The sequence below is a fragment of the Oncorhynchus gorbuscha genome, linkage group LG09 (assembly GCF_021184085.1).
Source record: "Oncorhynchus gorbuscha isolate QuinsamMale2020 ecotype Even-year linkage group LG09, OgorEven_v1.0, whole genome shotgun sequence".
Lineage (NCBI taxonomy): Eukaryota > Metazoa > Chordata > Actinopteri > Salmoniformes > Salmonidae > Oncorhynchus > Oncorhynchus gorbuscha.
The window spans coordinates 40,689,776-40,708,108 of NC_060181.1; the positions used below are offsets into that span (position 1 = coordinate 40,689,776).

Consider the following 18,333-nt stretch of genomic DNA (forward strand, 5'->3'; position numbering starts at 1 on the left):
TTCACTTTGCGCAAGCGCAGAGTTATTTTATATCACCTCGCGCATGCTCATTTCCAAATCCACAGGATATGTGTTAAATCTATCAGAAGACAACGCATCCACAATACCTCTGGACATCTACGCATTATATTCCCTTTCTTAAATTAGCCCCCCCTCAGCGTCGCAATACCGCCCCCAATTTCAGTGTCGGTACGGAGCCGCCAGGCCGGGACAGAGACGGAGAGAGAGCCCTCGGCCATGGAAGCGCTCGGACCCGGTAAGAGGATGATATGAGAAGCCCATATCGGGGGTGTGTGCGCCTATTCATTGCGCAACTGGGAACCGTGGTTGTAGTTAGGCCTCGGCGACAGAGAAAAAACAAACAAGCATATCAGGCCCAACGTGAGTGGCATATTAATACAACGGAGATAAGGTTCTGTCCGTGACTTCTACAGCCTGATAAGCACATGTTATATAAGACAAATCAAGTGATTTGTTTTTGTTTCTCGGCTGCTGCTTTTATATCTGAAGACCGCAGCTCCAGACGATGGTTGGATGGCATTGTGTGTATGTGGGGGGGATTTAACCAAGACCTTCCTTCCGTGTCGTGTGTTTACGATGTCTGTTGTTATCTAGCCCATCGTTTCATCATCAAACACGCTATTTATTCAGCATCATGATACGTTTAAAATGATTCCAGTTGAAATAGGTATGACCTCAAGCCAATATAGCATTATAAAGCGTTAAAATATGAAGCCTAGTAATAAGTAATTGTACAATCGACAGTAGGGAAGGGAACTTTGGCGTCTCGTTCGTACTGTCCTTTCTACCTATTGAACGCAACGAGGTACAGTAGCTAACATCACAATACTGTCATTATGTCTTTGTTCACGCTTAAATATTTCAATATTATCGACTGTTTGGTGGCAATAATACATTTTAAATGTGTTTTATATGCTCGCTAGCATTTCTGTCAGTACTCGGCGGTTTGCGCGCCACCGTCGCCTGCCCGTGCCTGGGAGGAAATCAACGTGCACTCGTGCATGCATGGACTGGAGCATGCCTTGAGTAGAACGCGTACTACTATTTATCAATCGAACTTGTAAGCCATCGCCATACTCCCATGACCATAGTTGAGTTCAGGATATCACGCACGCTAGATGCCTTAATAATGCTGCATTGACAATTGATCTATTAATCTTTTTCACACCTGATATACAACTAACATTCATGTAGCTGGTGAGAATTCCTGTCTTTATTATATGGGATTACCAAGTTATCTCCTCTTTGTCGCCTGATATAGAAACAATTGTCACCAGCAATGCAGCACTCATGCCATCAGTTTACTGCCACATGCCTATCAATTCTTCTAATTTTCCTGTGTTTTAACAATGTCCATGCTAAGGTAAAATGTCACTAGGCAGTAGAAAGCAGTGTGTGGGTAAAGTCACAGGGGAAGCCAAGTCAATATTACAATTTTAAAAAAGCCATATTACAACCTATGTTGTGATAATTGGGTTTTTGCTCTAGAACCCATTTGTTCATACGTCACCGTAATATACAATAAGGCCGAGATAACAAAAAATACAGTCACAGTGGCAGAGTAAATTCAACTACACATATGTTTGTTTCATCACAAAACCGAAGAGCACCATCTGTCCGGTGAAATCCACAAAGACAATATTGCATGGTCATGACCTACAGCCAAGGTCTAGCAAAATCATATTTTTTGACAGTTTACTAAACAACTACTGATTTTAGAATCACAGAGATACCGAAAGACCACAAGATCACTGCCTCAGCTATTGCAGCACCATTTTAACTTACTTTTATAACATCATCAAATCAACAAGACTATTTATGCTCATTGAAGACATACTTAAAGATGCCAAAAACAATTGAATCCAATCAATGTTCCTAAATATCATATGGCTGTGCACAGTGTGGCTGTGCATAGTACTGATTCTGTGTGCATGCGCACCCGATTAAAACATTATATATATTTTTAAAAGTGGCCTACTTGTGGTCTTGTTGAATGCCAATGCCGTCCTCCTCTCTTTCATGTTGGCAAAACTGTCTATGACTCTGTCATACAGTACATATTTAGTTTTTGTCATAATTCTACCTAGCTAAGATGCTTGCTAGCCTAACTTCATTACATGGGCAACAATGAACCAGATAAGTTGATTAAAGGATCAAACCCTTTTTTTTCAATTCAAATCTAACTCCTTGTAGCTCAGGACCTGAAGCAAGGATATGCATATTCTTGATACCATGTGAAAGGTAACACTTTGACGTTTCTGGAAATGTGAAATTAATGTAGGAGAATATAACGTAAGATCTGGTAAAAGATGGTAATAGAAATAAAAACAAAACATGTTTTTTTTGTATTTTTTTGTATTGTCCTTGAAATGCAAGAGAAAGACAACTGTATTATTCCAGCACAGGTGCAATTTAGACTTTGGCCACTAGACGGCAGCAGTGTATGTGCAAAGTTTTAGACTGATCCAATGAACCATTGCATTTCTGTTCAAAATGTTGTATCAAGTCTGCCCAAATGTGCCAAATTGGTTTATTAATACATTTTCAAGTTCATAACTGTGCACTCTCCTCAAACAATAGCATGGTATTCTTTCGCTGTACTAGCTACTGTAAATTGGACAGTGCAGTTAAATTAACAAGAATTTAAGCTTCCTGTCTATGTCCTGGGAAATGTTCTTGTTACTTACAACCTCATGCTAATCGCATTAGCTTACGTTAGCTACCAATCCTGTAGAGGATAGCTTGTTAAAGTGAGCCTACAAGGCTACATACTGAACTTAAATATTCTCAGGCCAGTGGCACAATAAATGCATTTATGGTAAGAACAGAATTACCATCATAATTATTAGCCTATACAGAGAATTATGTAAAAAAAAAAACAAGTCCAAATACTCATCTCATCCATGTCTTAGGAAAGGGTTGATTTTAGCAAGCTATCGACTACAGGAAAACTACCCAAGCAGCCCTGAAACAGATCTGACAATGACGTTTTGTTTTTGATTGGTGTGAAGCCAAATCCAAACCTGCTCCGTTAAGGTGTTTTGCTGCACCAGGACACAACCCACACTTGAGCTCAGCTCAATGCTGATTGGCTAATTAAAAATTATTTCGATTTTTTTTAATAAAGGGAGGCCAGATGCTTGCTGGCATCAGTCAATCAAATGCTAAAGCTGTAACATGGGGCGGCAGGTAGCCTAGTGGTTAGAGCGTTGGGCCAGTAACCGAAAGGTTGCTGGATCGAATCCCCGAGCTGACAACGTAAAAATCTGGCGTTCTACCCCTGGACAAGGCAGTTAACTCACTGTTCCTTGGAGGGCTGTCATTGTTTTATATATATATATATTAATAATAATTCTTAACTGGCTTGCCTAGTTAAATAAAGGTTACGGCATGTCATACTCTTTTGGGCCAGACCGCATCAGAAAAATGGGCTTCACAGACTGAGACAGAGATGTGCTGTTTTCCTTGCTCTGATGATTGGTATTATGGAAGGCTTCAATGGTTGTTTTAACCCCAGTTCTAGCTATGTAATCTTCCTCCCTGTTATATAGAGTCTACTAGTTTAGTATGCAACCCAGTGGCGGTCTGTGCCGTTTTAAGATGAGTGAGGACATTTTTTTTTTTAATGAGCTTGACCTTTTTTCTATTACACCATATTGGATGGCTGTCATTCATATTCCATTCACCCAGTTCAATGTTACAGCGATAGCTTGAAGCTACTACATGATACTCAAAATGTCCTTTTACCCATCATGACGTTTCTACAACCTAGCCTATGAATGAAAGTTTACAATGTAGGTGCACACAGTTTGAGAGACAAATTTGACGTTGCTCAGTGACACATTCAATACTGCCTTTCACATGGGTGAACATTCGTCCCAACAGTTGCAAACGAGAGTTTCTATTGGACAATTTTATGTATGTTTATCCCGTTTCTTAAAATGGAAGCAAACAAAACATTTTTCAGAATCAGTGAATCGGTGGAATCAATATACCCCTGGTCATGCATAAACACATTTTGCTTTCATAGCAGCCACGTTGTATTCCTTCTAGCATCTATATGCTCTTCTCTTACCTTTTCCCTTTGCTTATGGACTTCAATGCACAACACATCAGCTGTATGTGACCAGGCGAAAAAACCTTTCTTAGGCCCAACCATATCATAACTGCTACACACAGTCTACATCATTGTCACCATATTAGCTAAAGTAAGGAAATAGTCAACCCAGTTAATATAACTAACGGGTTAGTAAACATTTGTGTATAGTCAGTAAGCAGTTTAGCACTTACACCGGCTGGCCCCGGTGTCAATAAACTAATAAAACCAAAAACTTACTTTGACTTGGAAGCGTTCCAGTGTTGTATTGGATAGTCATAACCAGCTAGCTAACATTGTATTCCTCTGTTTGAGTAGGCTAAACTAGCTAGGTGCATTTGCTAGCTAAGTGAAACTAAAAGTGATGTTATGCAGTTCTAGCTAGCTGTAGCTTATGCTTTCAGTACTATATTAATTATCTGATCCTTTAATTGGGTGGACAACATGTCAGTTCATGCTGCAAGAGCTCTGATAGGTTGGAGGACGTCCTCCGGAAGTTGTCATAATTAATAATTAAGTTTTTGGAAGGGAGTGAGAACCATGAGCCTCTTAGCTTTTGTATTGAAGTCAGTGTACCCAGAGGAGGATGGAAGCTAGTTGTCCTCCGGCTACACCCCAGTGCTACCTCAGAGTGCTGTTGAGGCTACTGTAGACCTTCTTTAAAAATAGTGTATTTTAATAAATAATTTGGTGCTGTGAATATATTTAGTATAGTTTTCTCTAGAAATGATAACTTTTTAAATGTTTTGCATTTGAATGTTTTATGAAATTTTGTTAAAAGGATGGTCCTTCCCTTCCTCCACTAATGCAAATCCATGGCTTTTTGTTCACAGCTGGCATTCTGCTTACTGTTGTCTATGACAAAATATCAAAAATACTAAGTGATGGTCTTTCAAGAAATCATTGCAACACAGTCCACCCAAATAACCTCCTTATCAGCTGTAGCTCCCTGAGCAGCAGCATCACATACAGTACATGCACGCTTGAAAAGGTAGAAAATGTAATTGTCTTCCCGGTGGAAATTAGTGTTAATGTCGCATGATCCATAAAAATGACCATAAACAAAGGAATGTAGGACATGAAATAACGACAGCAGATGGGTGTTTTCAGTAGACTAACCTTAGTTGACCCATAGTATGGGCCTAGGCAGTTTACAAGACACACAGCCCTAGCTGGTCACCTGTGTCTTGTGGTTATGAATGGCTGATGTGCCCCCAGCAGTCTCCAGGCCACTTACAACTGGCCCTTCTATTTTCCACTGTGTAGTCCAGGTGATTTACAGGTGACTGCATGTCCCTCAGTCAATGTCATTACTGACTCATCAGCACAGTGCATCCTGTCTGCAGGTTAAGCCCCATTCTCACGTCACATGCTACACAAGCTAGAGGCCTAAGTGTAAACACAATGACCTCTCCTCAATATCACCCATACTGTATTTCCTGTCAAATACCCCCCCACACCCCCATCTCTCACTTGCACTAGAGTAAAACAAAAATGTATGCTTTATGGTAGTAGGCTTATATGTTGACCGGTGGCCCGTAGCAGCTTTGCCTAGCCAGTAAATATAAATCATGACTGAATAAGGTTTTGTATCTGTTACGACCATGAACCTAACCCGAGTGCCTTTTCCTTGGTCTCCCAACTGCAAGGTACTATTGGCCAGACTGTTAGACTCTAAGGAATTTTACGTACTACACCTTTTATTTACTACATAAATCACCTTAAAATGTGAATGATGATTCAGTTAATAGACCAACAACCAGTGCTCCTCATTTCTAAGTCTTCTGCTCAGTCATTTAATCACGTTTTATCAAATAACCAGCTGAAAAATCATTATTTCCCCACAAATGTAATTGTGGTGGTCTGCTTTATCTGATAGCGTTCTCCTTTGGTGCAGTGCAGCCACGGTAACCGCTTGGCTTTGAGATTGGCTTAAATTGCCTAAGAATCACAGTGAAGCCGCATGCTTACATCGTGGCCATGTACAATGCATTCATTTGCGTGGACAGTGGGCTTGATTGTCATATGCACTACGTATATTACAATCAGCCAGGCCCTTCAGGTTGCTGCTGCAGGCTTGAACCCATAGTTGCGGTACCATTGAGACACCCTCATTAGGGGGGGTGGCAGGGAGGTACGTGGTGTAGGTTTGGGGAGGGGTCCAAGCATTCCACACACTGACAACCCTTCTCAACTGCCCTGAGGCAGCAGCTGAGGGGGCTATATATAGAGCCGGTGCTGTTTTTGGTGAAAGTGGGTGAGTCCGGGTGACCCAACCTGACTGCTACCGCTGGGATCCCTCTTTCTGAACCTCACCTACAGCACACACGTATGAACACACACCATGCCGCCCGGGGCTTTTGTTGCTCCCATGGCAGTAATTTACTGGGATATGGAGGATTAGGGAGGGGGGTGTTTAGGGGGGATGAGGGCATGCAGAGAGCGTGTTTTTTTTGGGAAGCACAGAGAGGGTCCTGATTGCTCCCCCTTGGGCTTCACTTGCTAACTGGAGCGTGGCGGTGCATCAGGTTCAGGACCCCCGCAGCCCCCTTGTTGTCAGTTGACAAAAGCAGTAAGCATCCCATTCCCTCTTACACCCAGCCTTCAATCATGAGAAGCTCAACTCTTCCCTTTCCCTCTCTACATGCACTGCATCTTGAATGTGTAGGCCTAAGTATTTTTTTACATTTTGTTTTTATACGTACCGAGTAGTTGAAATTGGATAGTTCCCCCTATTTTATCATCTATTATTTTAACACAAATTTAAATGTAAGACACAAGTATACAACACAGTGGTGCATCCCACTTCCAAACATCCACTCAAATGATTGTTGTATTTTCATTGGCTGGATGAATTGCTCAGGACACATGCCTGTGAGTCAGTATTGGGGCTTGGTATATTAGGCCTACACATTTAACATTGGGAAATACACAAATTGTATGAGCACATCTTGTATCAGACAGGAGTGTGGAGGCAGTGTTTGTTGAGTGTGTAACTGTAATCCCGACGGTCTCTGCGGACCCCCATCTGGCCCTGCTGCCCTCCGTCTGTCTCCGACACGCGGCTCTTTGTCTGGGGCGGGCCCTGTGCGTCAGTCTATGGTCTGGCTGTAGTGGGGTGGGGTGCTGGGGCGGGCCCTGTGCGTCAGTCTATGGTCTGGCTGGGGCGGGCCAGCGTGTAATTGCGGGTCATTGTTTTGTCCTCCTGTTGACCTATCTGGGTTGGAGGCCAGAGTGATGGATGTTGTGGGTGGGTAGTCGTGACGTGTTGGAGGGAGTTCACGCGGGAAACCGTGGCAAGGAGGCGATTTGAACAGATTTCAAAAATGGATTGTGCAAATTGACAAACAATTCTACAATAAGGGCAAAAAATAAACTGCAAACGCATGCAGCAATTTTTGTTGGTCAGTTTGTATTAATTTCTGAGCGTCCTGTCGAAATAGCTTTAGCTACCAACCAATAATTGCACCCATGGTGGTCAACATGCTGCTTAGCCTCATTGCCAAAACAAATTAGTCTGAGACCAAAAAGCCTCTTAACTACTTACTTCTCCTTTCCTCTTAAAGTGTAACTTTAACAGGATCTTATTCATTAGAGCACATCGTAGAAAAAGATTTTGCACCACAAACAAAAACGAGCATTTCAGGTTCGGGTACCCCCTCACTGTTTCTGTTTTCTTCCGTTTGGTACCTAGTGAATACGAACCAGCTGAAATGAATGTATCAATTAACAAATGTGTGTGTTTCTGTGTTTGGACCCCCCTATAGGCCCGTCGGCCCCCACCTCCCTTTTCCAGCCCCCGCGGAGGCCTGGCATGGGCACTGTGGGGAAGCCCATCCGCCTGCTGGCAAACCACTTCCAGGTGCAGATTCCCAAGATTGATGTCTATCATTACGATATCGACATCAAGCCTGAGAAACGGCCTCGGAGGGTCAACCGGTAAATACAACTGGACATAGAGGGGGAAGGAGAGACATTTCTCTCTTGAGGGGAGCTAGAAGGTGGAAATGAATATTCATTGGAAGGAAGAGCGCCAGGTCTTAAGTTGATCATTTGAGGGTTTGTGTGTTTGGTGGAGGCTTTTTGGGGAGTTGAGGGAATGGAAGTGTGTACTTGTTAGCAAAATAAGTCAAACTCAAGTGCGAGTTGTACTTGTGAAAATAAAAATGGCTATTTAACGTCAGAGCGGGTGGGAAGTTGTTTATTTGAATAATGTATTGGGAGGGACAGTGAAGACCAGACTATAGTACTGTAAGCAGCTCAGTTGATGTGAATGCATTATCTGGCCAGCTCATGATTCCCCCTCTCTCACAGGGAAGTGGTGGACACCATGGTTCGCCACTTCAAGATGCAGATCTTTGGTGATCGACAACCGGGCTACGATGGGAAGAGGAACATGTACACGGCCCATCCACTACCCATCGGGAGAGACAGGGTAAGCATCTTAACTATACTATTGTACCTCTAGTTGTAGCGATGATGTAATGGGTTTTCTCTCCATCCCAGCACCGCTGTCAGTTCTTGGAAGGTTTTTGGGAATTTCCTGCCGCATCCAGAACCACTGGATCCATTTGCCCAAAACGCGATGTGCATCTGTTTATTCCAGGCCTTGACCAGTTTCTTTAGATATACTGTCAGGTCCACCATTATTAAAGAATGATTGATTAAAAAACACCGTATAAAATAAATATATTGTATGCTCCAAAAAAATATACATCTATTTTATACTAATACATTTAGCCCATTTACCGGTTGGTGGTTGGAATTGAAGAGGGTTCTCCAATGTGTTTTCCAATCTCCTAAAACATTTTAGCAAAAGGCTCAGTGCCCTTATCCTTGCAAGTTTATAAATGATGTGGTTAACTGTATGGATACAAGGCAATATTGTGCTGCCCTCTACATTGACCTGTCAAAGGCTTTCAATACTGTTGATCCCTCACTGCTAATTCAGAGGGTTTCCTCAATTGGCCACATGTAACTGGTTAAAAAATCACTTGACAGATGGAACTCAATGTATATCTACTGACGGCGTTACATCTGGTTTCCTAGATATTACGAAATGTGTCCCGCAGGGGGTGATTCTGGGTCCTGTACTTTTTACTGTTGACATGAACAACATTGTAAAATGTTCACCTGCACTTGTATGCCGATAATACTGTTGTGTATTCTATTTCTCCCAGGGTTGACCGCGCTTTGTCTGAACTAAAGTCTGCCTTCATTGTATTACAGAAACTTAATTGACTTGAAATTAATACTGAATGCAGGTAAAGCACCTAAAAAATAAATGTAAAAAAAGTCTGATTTAAGGATATGTACTTTGGGTGGTGTCCATATTGATTGTATCCCTGCTTACAAATATCTGGATAGATGAAAGCTGTCTTTTTAAAAAGCATATTGATGGGTTGGTTAAGAAGATGCGAATAAAAATGGGCTTCTTCTATAGAAATTGGTCCTGCCTCTCGCTAAATGGTAGAAAGCAGATTAATCAGTAGACGTTACTATCGGTCCTGGACTATGACATCATCTACAGTATATTAATGCAGCTGCCACGTCATTAAAGCCGTCAGATGCAGTTTATTATAGCGCACTGCGCTTTATTATGGGTGCTAGTTTCAGTACTCGTCACTGCATTCTCTACCAGAAGGTTGGTTGGCTCTCTTTTTATGTCATGTAGGTTGGTACGTTATGTTTTAATTTATGAAGCACTTTTTTACGTAACGTCCCACTGTACCTAACGTCATTACTAAACTTTAGACATACGAGTTACCACACTCAGTCTCAGGGATGGCTAAACTCTGGAAATTCCTTTGGCTTCTAAGGAGTTTTCTTGCACTTTTTAATTTTTTTAAAATTTTGAAGATTGTATAAAAAAAAGTTCTTAAATTTGATGTTCATGTGCCTCTAGGGTTATTCAGAAAGCTGAGGACCATATTATTGATGAATGCATTTACTGTCATATTTTTTATGACCGTGTTTTTCTTTCTGCTATTTATATTTTGATGTGTGTATTTTCTCTAACGTGTGTAATTCAGGGCTCATCTGTAAGAGACTTTGGTCTCAGTATGTAAAGGTTAAATAAAAATACAAATGAAAAAGGCGAGGTATTGAAAACAGGGCTGCCAATAGTTTTGACCCCTGTCTTTTTCAGAGGGAAAAAAAAGTACTTAAATAAAATCTGTTATCTGAGCAATTATATTAGTATAAAATAAAGCTTTTCAAAACAAAATGGTGAATAATAAAAAAAGTATAGTATTTGTATTTATTTGACAGTCCATTTTTGCTCCTCTTTATAAAGGGTGCCAATAATTTTGGACCTGACGGTATAGCTCAGAGCATATCACAAATGTCTTTATTTGTGGCTTTCCTGACCTTGCAACCATTCCCTAACACCCTGCCCTCTGTCTCTCTCCTCTAGGTGGATCTGGAGGTGACTCTACCGGGGGAGGGGAAGGACCAGACCTTCAAGGTGTCGCTGCAGTGGGTGTCGGTGGTGAGCCTGCAGATGCTCCTGGAGGCCCTTTCGGGCCACAATGAGGTCCCCGAGGACTCTGTTCAGGCCCTGGATGTCATCACCCGCCACCTGCCTTCCATGAGGTAAATGTTCCCACTATATGGCTAACCTGCGATGTTGAAATGGGCTATTATGTGAACATTTATGTACACACATTTGCTTGTTGGTTTAAGTTTATGGTTACGCATATGAGGTACACTCTCTCTCTTCCTGTGGCAAAATACCAGTTGTTCATGGATTCATTGCGTTGTTATATCTTGGCATCCTATATCAAGATAACTGGCCATAAAGTTATTCATAAAGTTTCCACACACAGTTCCAAATAAATAACTCTGTGCCTATGACCTAATTTCATAAGAACATCAAGCAGATACTTTGAGGTGTAGAATAGTGTAACAGTATTTTTCCCAGAGAGAATGACAACAGAAATTCCGAGGGGTGAAGAGTGATCTCTTCCAGAATAATCTTGTCTGTCATTTTTTGCTACATTGTGATCCCTCTAACTGAACCAGTTCTCTAACTGACTCTCCATGTGGATGTTTCCAGGTACACTCCAGTGGGGCGCTCCTTCTTCTCCCCTCCGGAGGGCTACTACCACCCACTGGGCGGAGGGAGGGAGGTATGGTTCGGCTTCCATCAGTCGGTCCGTCCTGCCATGTGGAACATGATGCTCAACATCGATGGTAAGAGCCCTTTGTGTGTCTTTAGGTTAGCCTTACATGCTGACCAGACCGGACACGTCGCGTGTGCGGCAAAATAAATGTAGAAATCCATGTTATTCAATTATTGCACCCACACTGCTCGCACGAGCCAATGAGCGTCTGCGACGACAAGGGCTAAAATGGAAGTCATTCCTATTTCTGACGCAGATCGCACTGAAAGTCCTGCCTCTCCCATCTCCTCATTGGTTTATAGAAGTGGGTACCCATGTGCCGCCATCTCATTGGTTATACCCACGTGGGTGATTGAAAGACTAACTTTGTTGTGGTAATACAATGAAAGTTTAGATGCGATCACCATGTAAGTTCAAAGATGAAAAAGCCTGGAAGGAGGAGAGATGACTAGAAACGATTCGGTTGGCCGTTTTAGGTGTGGATTAATTGTCGGAGTAGAGGACCTTGTGCATTTCAGGTAAAATAACAACTCGATGTTTATATCCCAGGACAAATTAGCTAGCAACAGCAAGTTAGCTAAATAGGACAAATTAACATTAGCTAGCAAGTGCAAGCTAACTAGCTAAGTTGCCACACATGTTTAATGCTTTTCGACCTGTCCCCAAATTAATGTCATTGGTTCAGAGTTTGTTTTGATATTTTAACCTGCGTGTCGCGATGGCGTTTGGTTTAGGGGGGAAAAATAAATGTATGCACGATGGCGCACGTGCGCAGCCGGTTTCCGTGTTAGTTATCTTCTGACTGTAGTCAATATAATGACTCAATAATGTAAAAATCCCAGGCTGTGTTTGTGTTGGAGTAATATAACGTGTATTGGTGTTTGCTTTGGTCGTGAACCTTACATCTGTCTCGCTTTGTCCCCCCACAGTCTCTGCCACCGCTTTCTACCGTGCCCAGCCTGTGATCGAGTTCATGTGCGAGGTGCTGGACATCCAGAACATCAACGAGCAGACCAAGCCACTCACCGACTCCCAACGCGTCAAGTTCACCAAGGAGATCCGAGGTGGGTGGGGACCTGCAGGTCAGACCAATGTTTTTACCATGTTTCTACACACCAAGGCTGCATTTGAAATGGCACCCTATAAACGTGTTGGCTGACACTGTCACGAAACCAATGTGTACGCTTCAATGGGGCAGAAGTGTGTGTTGTGATTCTGGATTGCCAGATGGCTAGAAACAATGACAAAAAGCTGCAATAAGGGGGATTGTAGGTGGCTTGTTTCCGCTAGTTTTATCTTGTTCTTGGTACCATGTCTTGTTTGATACCAAGTCTATGCTATTATGGCAAAATTTCGTTAGCCAGGTAACCAACAACTCTAACGATGTATTTGAGAGACAACAAGTGCTCATTGTGCAAATGTATTTGTTTTCAATTAATATTGGAGACAAAACATAGTTGACATGTTGTCAACAATCTAAGCCTACCCCTTCTGTTTTGCCCCATAGTTGCGCACGTGTCGGTTTTGTTGCTAAACAACCAACTTTTCTCTTCACTGTATGATGCACTACTTTTGAGCCCTAGTCAAAAGTAGTACACTACATAGGAAATAGTGTGACATTTCAGAGCCTTATTAGACGGCATCCATCCATCCACCCACCCAGACAACTGAACTGTACTACACTGAAGTGTATCTCAGGGTCTCGTGTCAAGTCCATTCCAAAGCATGAAGTGAATTGAGAAACCAGTTTGAGAATTGTGAAGTCTTTACGGACAATAAATGACCCTTTTAACTCGTATCTCTTTACTTGAATTTCAATGTATATGAATTGAAATGGAATTGACACCCATCTGTGCTGTACACCCATAATCTGAATCCTAACGTGAGATATGCGTGCTTGACTTTAACTTAGTGTAACTTTTGTAAATCAGGGATGGGCAACTTTGATATGGGTGGGTGCCACAAAATAACAGAACTCATCTTGAGGGCCCGCAGTGGCTCGTCGGTCTGCGTATCCACCCCACACTCACTGCACACACCCTGTGAGGAAAACATTCTAGCGGCCCCCTTCGTGACAGCGAAGAGGAAACAAAAATATGTTTTAAAGTTCATTTCCTGCAATTCTGCTAGGGCCGATATTTGAATGTTTGGTTTGTTAAATGTGATATGCAGTGTGTAACGTCCATTTCTATAGTTTACTTCGCTACTTGAGTCATCTTTCTCCGCTCTTTTATGCCATGCCACTTTCGACACACACCTAGCCCCGCCACTCAAGGAGCGCATTTGTTGTTCCTTGACCATGAGACACTTGCGTTCAGTCAGCATGGTCAATGAAGCATATGCAACGATGTTGATGACAACGATGCTGTTTTCAACTTTGCTTCCTAATATAAATCCACTAGCGTTCTATAATTACATTATTCGTTTGTTTCTTACATCTGCAAACGGCTAGTTTGTCTTAGCAAGTTGGGCCTAAAACGGGTTAGCTGCTAATGCTAATCGCTAGTTAGCTGGCTGAGTCAGAGGAAACGTACTTGGACATTACAGCCTGATAATACCAGTGACGGTGTAGACTTGAATCAACATGTTTGCAACAGTATGTTAGAGGAATACTCAAAGAATTTCTGTTAGCTTCATGAAGTAGCGAAGAGAGAACATTCAATGTAGCCGAAGATTATAGGGTCCCCTAGGAATCACTTATCAGCACTTTGGTTCTTACCTTGTCACAATAACTCCTCCCTGGCATTTTAATTCAATGTCATGTCAAAAAACACTGTTCAAAGTTCCCACTATTATATTCTAACTAAGTAGAATTAGCATAATCATTATATTTCCATGATTTGAAAAGCTCACCCAAGTGTCTTGCTCGAAATCGCAAGTCAATTCCTAATTGCAACAATTGGTTAAAAATAGGGCCAAGATTGTTTGCCCGTGTCCTGCAGCACTACGTGTAAATGAGGCAATTTTTGTTGTTGAAGTTGAATAAAACAATCAGAATGGATGAAGACTCACTAAAATCCCTTAAAATGTATGTGTTGCCACCCTAAGGTCACGCACTACTCATAAAGCAAATTTATAACTAATATTTTTTTGTTGTTTTACCTCTATGGGATTGCTGTCCCCCCCCCACAGGACTGTTGAGCTAACGTGCGCTAATCTGATTAACATGAGGTTGTAAGTAACAAGAACATTTCCCAGGACATAGCCATATCTGATATGGGCAGAAAGCTTAAATTCTTGGTAACCTAACTGCAGTGTCCAATTTACAGTAGCTATTACAGTGAAAGAATGCCATGCTATTGTTTGAGGAGAGTACACAGTTATGAACTTGACAATGGATTAATAAACCAATTAGGCACATTTGGGCAGACTTGATACAACAATTTGAACAGAAATGCAATGGTTCATTGGATCAGTCTAAAACTTTGCACATACACTGCTGCCATCTAGTGGCCAAAGTCTAAATTCCTCCTAAACTGGAATAATACTTTGTGGCCTTTCTCTTGCATTTCAAAGATGGAAACTCTCTTAAAAAAACATTAATTTCACATTTCCACAAACGTCAGTGTTACCTTTCAAATGGTATCAAGAATATGCATATCCTTGCTACAGGCAGTTAGATGTGGGTATGTCATTTTAGGCAAAAATTGAAAGAAAGTGGCTGATCCTTATACCGTGATATCATAATTTGCCCATATCGCCGACCTCTAAATTCTATACATTTTGCCATGGGACGATTAAGAGATTTAGCAATTTTATAACTAATTTACTGATATTCTACACATTTTGCTATAGGGTGGAGGCAAATGTTTGGGCCCGACCTCGGTTGATAATTCGACGATGCTTACTACAAGTTTAGATTGTCTCACGGCCAGCTAACTTACAATACTTTTTTTTTTTGCTGACATGGTCTAATTGAGACGGCTGATGCACAACCACATTTCTAAATTGCACTGTCAACAGTAAGTTAAGACCCCGACTGAGACCCCGTCCCTCCCAAATAAATATACACTGCTCAAAAAAATAAAGGGAACACTTAAACAACACAATGTAACTCCAAGTCAATCACACTTCTGTGAAATCAAACTGTCCACTTAGGAAGCAACACTGATTGACAATACATTTCACATGCTGTTTTGCAAATGGAATAGACAACAGGTGGAAATTATAGGCAATTAGCAAGACACCCCCAATAAAGGAGTGGTTCTGCAGGTGGTACCACAGACCACTTCTCAGTTCCTATGCTTCCTGGCTGATGTTTTGGTCACTTTTGAATGCTGGCGGTGCTTTCACTCTAGTGGTAGCATGAGACGGAGTCTACAACCCACACAAGTAGCTCAGGTAGTGCAGCTCATCCAGGATGGCACATCAATGTGAGCTGTGGCAATAAGTTTTGCTGTGTCTGTCGGTGTAGTGTCCAGAGCATGGAGGCGCTACCAGGAGACAGGCCAGTACATCAGGAGATGTGGAGGAGGCCGTAGGAGGGCAACAGAGCAGCAGGACCGCTACCTCCGCCTTTGTGCAAGGAGGAGCAGGAGGAGCACTACCAGAGCCCTGCAAAATGACCTCCAGCAGGCCACAAATGTGCATGTGTCTGCTCAAACGGTCAGAAACAGACTCTATGGGGGTGGTATGAGGGCCCGACGTCCACAGGTGGGGGTTGTGCTTACAGCCCAACACCGTGCAGGACGTTTGGCATTTGCCAGAGAACACAAAGATTGGCAAATTCACCACTGGCGCCCTGTGCTCTTCACAGATGAAAGCAGCAGGTTCACACTGAGCACATGTGACAGACGTGACAGTCTGGAGACGCCGGCAACATCCTCCAGCATGACCGGTTTGGCGGTGGGTCAGTCATGGTGTGGGGTGGCATTTCTTTGTGGGGGGCCGGGCAGCCCTCCATGTGCTCGCGAGAGGTAGCCTGACTGCCATTAGGTACCGAGATGAGATCCTCAGACCCCTTGTGAGACCATATGCTGGTGCGGTTGGCCCTTGGTTCCTCCTAATGCAAGACCATGCTTGACCTCATGTGGCTGGAGTGTGTCAGCAGTTCCTGCAAGAGGAAGGCATTGATGCTATGGACTGGCCCGCCCGTTCCCCAGACCTGAATCCAATTGAGCACATCTGGGACATCATGTCTCGCTCCATGGAATTTGTTTCAGTTTCTATCAAAAGGCACATTACTTCTCCAAAGACACAAGTTCAGTTTGTACTTTTCTGGCAGCTTTCATGACATCCAGAATGTTGACCTTATCCCCGAACTCCATCTGCACCACAGACTGTCCAGGAGTTGGTGGATGCTTTTGTCCAGGTTTGGGAGGAGATCCCTCAGGAGACCATCCGCCACCTCATCAGGAGCATGCCCAGGCGTTGTAGGGAGGTCATACAGGCACGTGGAGGCCACACACACTACTGCGCCTTAATTTTGAGTGTGACTCCAAATCCAGACCTCCATGGGTTGATAAATTTGATTTCCATTGATAATTTGAGTGATTTTTGTTGTCAGCACATTCATCTATGTAAAGAATTTTTTTTAAATAAGAATATTTCATTCATTCAGATCTAGGATGTGTTATTTTAGTGTTCCCTTAATTTTTTTGAGCAGTGTATATACAGTACCAGTCAGTAGTTGGGACACACTTACTCATTCAAGGGTTTTTCTTGGTGAAGAAATCAAGACTATGAAATAACACATGGAATCATGTGGTAACCAAAAAAGTGTTAAACAAATCAAAATATATTTGAGATTCTTCAAAGTAGCCAGCCACCCTTTGCCTTGATGACAGCTTTGCCCACTCTTGGCATTCTCTTAACCAGCTTCATGAAAGGTCCCCAAGACCACAGTGGCCTCCATCATTCTTAAATTTAAGAAGTTTGGAACCACCAAGTCAATTAAGAACAAATTCTTATTTACGATGTCCACTGTGGTCTTGGGGTACCCTTCCCCAGATCTGTGCCTCGACACAATCCTGTCTCGTAGTTCTTCCAGTTGCCCATTCCTGGTGTAAATCATGCATTGATGTGAATGGGTTTTCACTTATGCACAGCCATCTCAAGTGAGTTAGGCTATGTGAGAAGGCAACCCGTCACCTCATATAAGAGCAAACCATAGTCTTGTCCAACAGTCAAAGATGAAACTGTCTAAAATGATCTGCTAGAATATTTTGAATTACAAAGATTTTCAATGATGCCCCGAAATGTCAGTTTCAAACTCTACTGGTTATATCTCCCTCCTCTTCTGTCTCTGGCCCTATTTGTGATGTGCTCTTCTGGGTGTTTCTATGCGTATGCTTTTCGCTCTTAGGTCTGAAAGTCGAGGTCACCCATTGTGGTCAGATGAAGAGGAAATATCGCGTGTGCAATGTCACACGCCGTCCTGCCAGCCACCAAACGTAAGTGCTGCGCTAGTCGCTACACATTCCAGAAGTTTATCGTATGTATTTTTAATCAACCTATCCAAACATATAAACTGTATCTATCTCTTGAGACAAGATCATGTTGATGCAAAGATGAGACTCAGTGCTCTTTCCTTTTGCTCTTTTGTTTTATTCATACGGTGGATGAATATGTATTATGTCTGCCCATTGCTCAGGTTCCCCTTACAGCTGGAGAATGGCCAGGCCATGGAGTGTACAGTGGCTCAGTACTTCAAGCAGAAGTACAGCCTACAGCTAAAATACCCCCACCTGCCCTGTCTACAAGTGGGGCAGGAACAGAAGCACACCTACCTACCCCTGGAGGTAAGAGGGTGGCTCTAAAACGCGCAGACACACACTCCACAAATGAAACCCCACTGTATGTATAGAATGCACTCAAGATATTGTTGCAAGTGATGTTTCTCTCACTGTGGTTTTCCTAGCCTTCGTGACTTTAACGAAATTGCATGAAGGCAACACTCATTGCAACTGTGCATACCTGATGGGTAGGGGGGAAAAAGGGGTTTTGGACCTGGGCATGGTCAGATTTTAGTTTCCACCTTCAGGTCATTAGGCACCAAATGGAAGGAAAGGGACTGAAACGGTAACGAGTACCTGGACTTGTCCAATAGAAACAAACCTTTTCATGTTTCTCCATTACTTGACTACTGTGATC

At 42.5% G+C, this 18,333-nt stretch overlaps 1 protein-coding gene across 1 annotated transcript in view; it reads left to right on the forward strand.

The window, feature by feature from the left end:
* The first annotated feature begins 48 nt into the window (after window positions 1–48).
* The window catches only part of ago4 (argonaute RISC component 4), a 34,571-nt gene continuing 16,286 nt past the window's right edge, over window positions 49–18,333 (forward strand). The window contains 8 exon segments of the mRNA XM_046362415.1: window positions 49–256; window positions 7,873–8,056; window positions 8,432–8,552; window positions 10,533–10,711; window positions 11,175–11,311; window positions 12,171–12,305; window positions 17,546–17,633; window positions 17,834–17,981. Coding sequence (XP_046218371.1) covers window positions 238–256; window positions 7,873–8,056; window positions 8,432–8,552; window positions 10,533–10,711; window positions 11,175–11,311; window positions 12,171–12,305; window positions 17,546–17,633; window positions 17,834–17,981 — 1,011 coding nt within the window. The 5' untranslated portion in view covers window positions 49–237.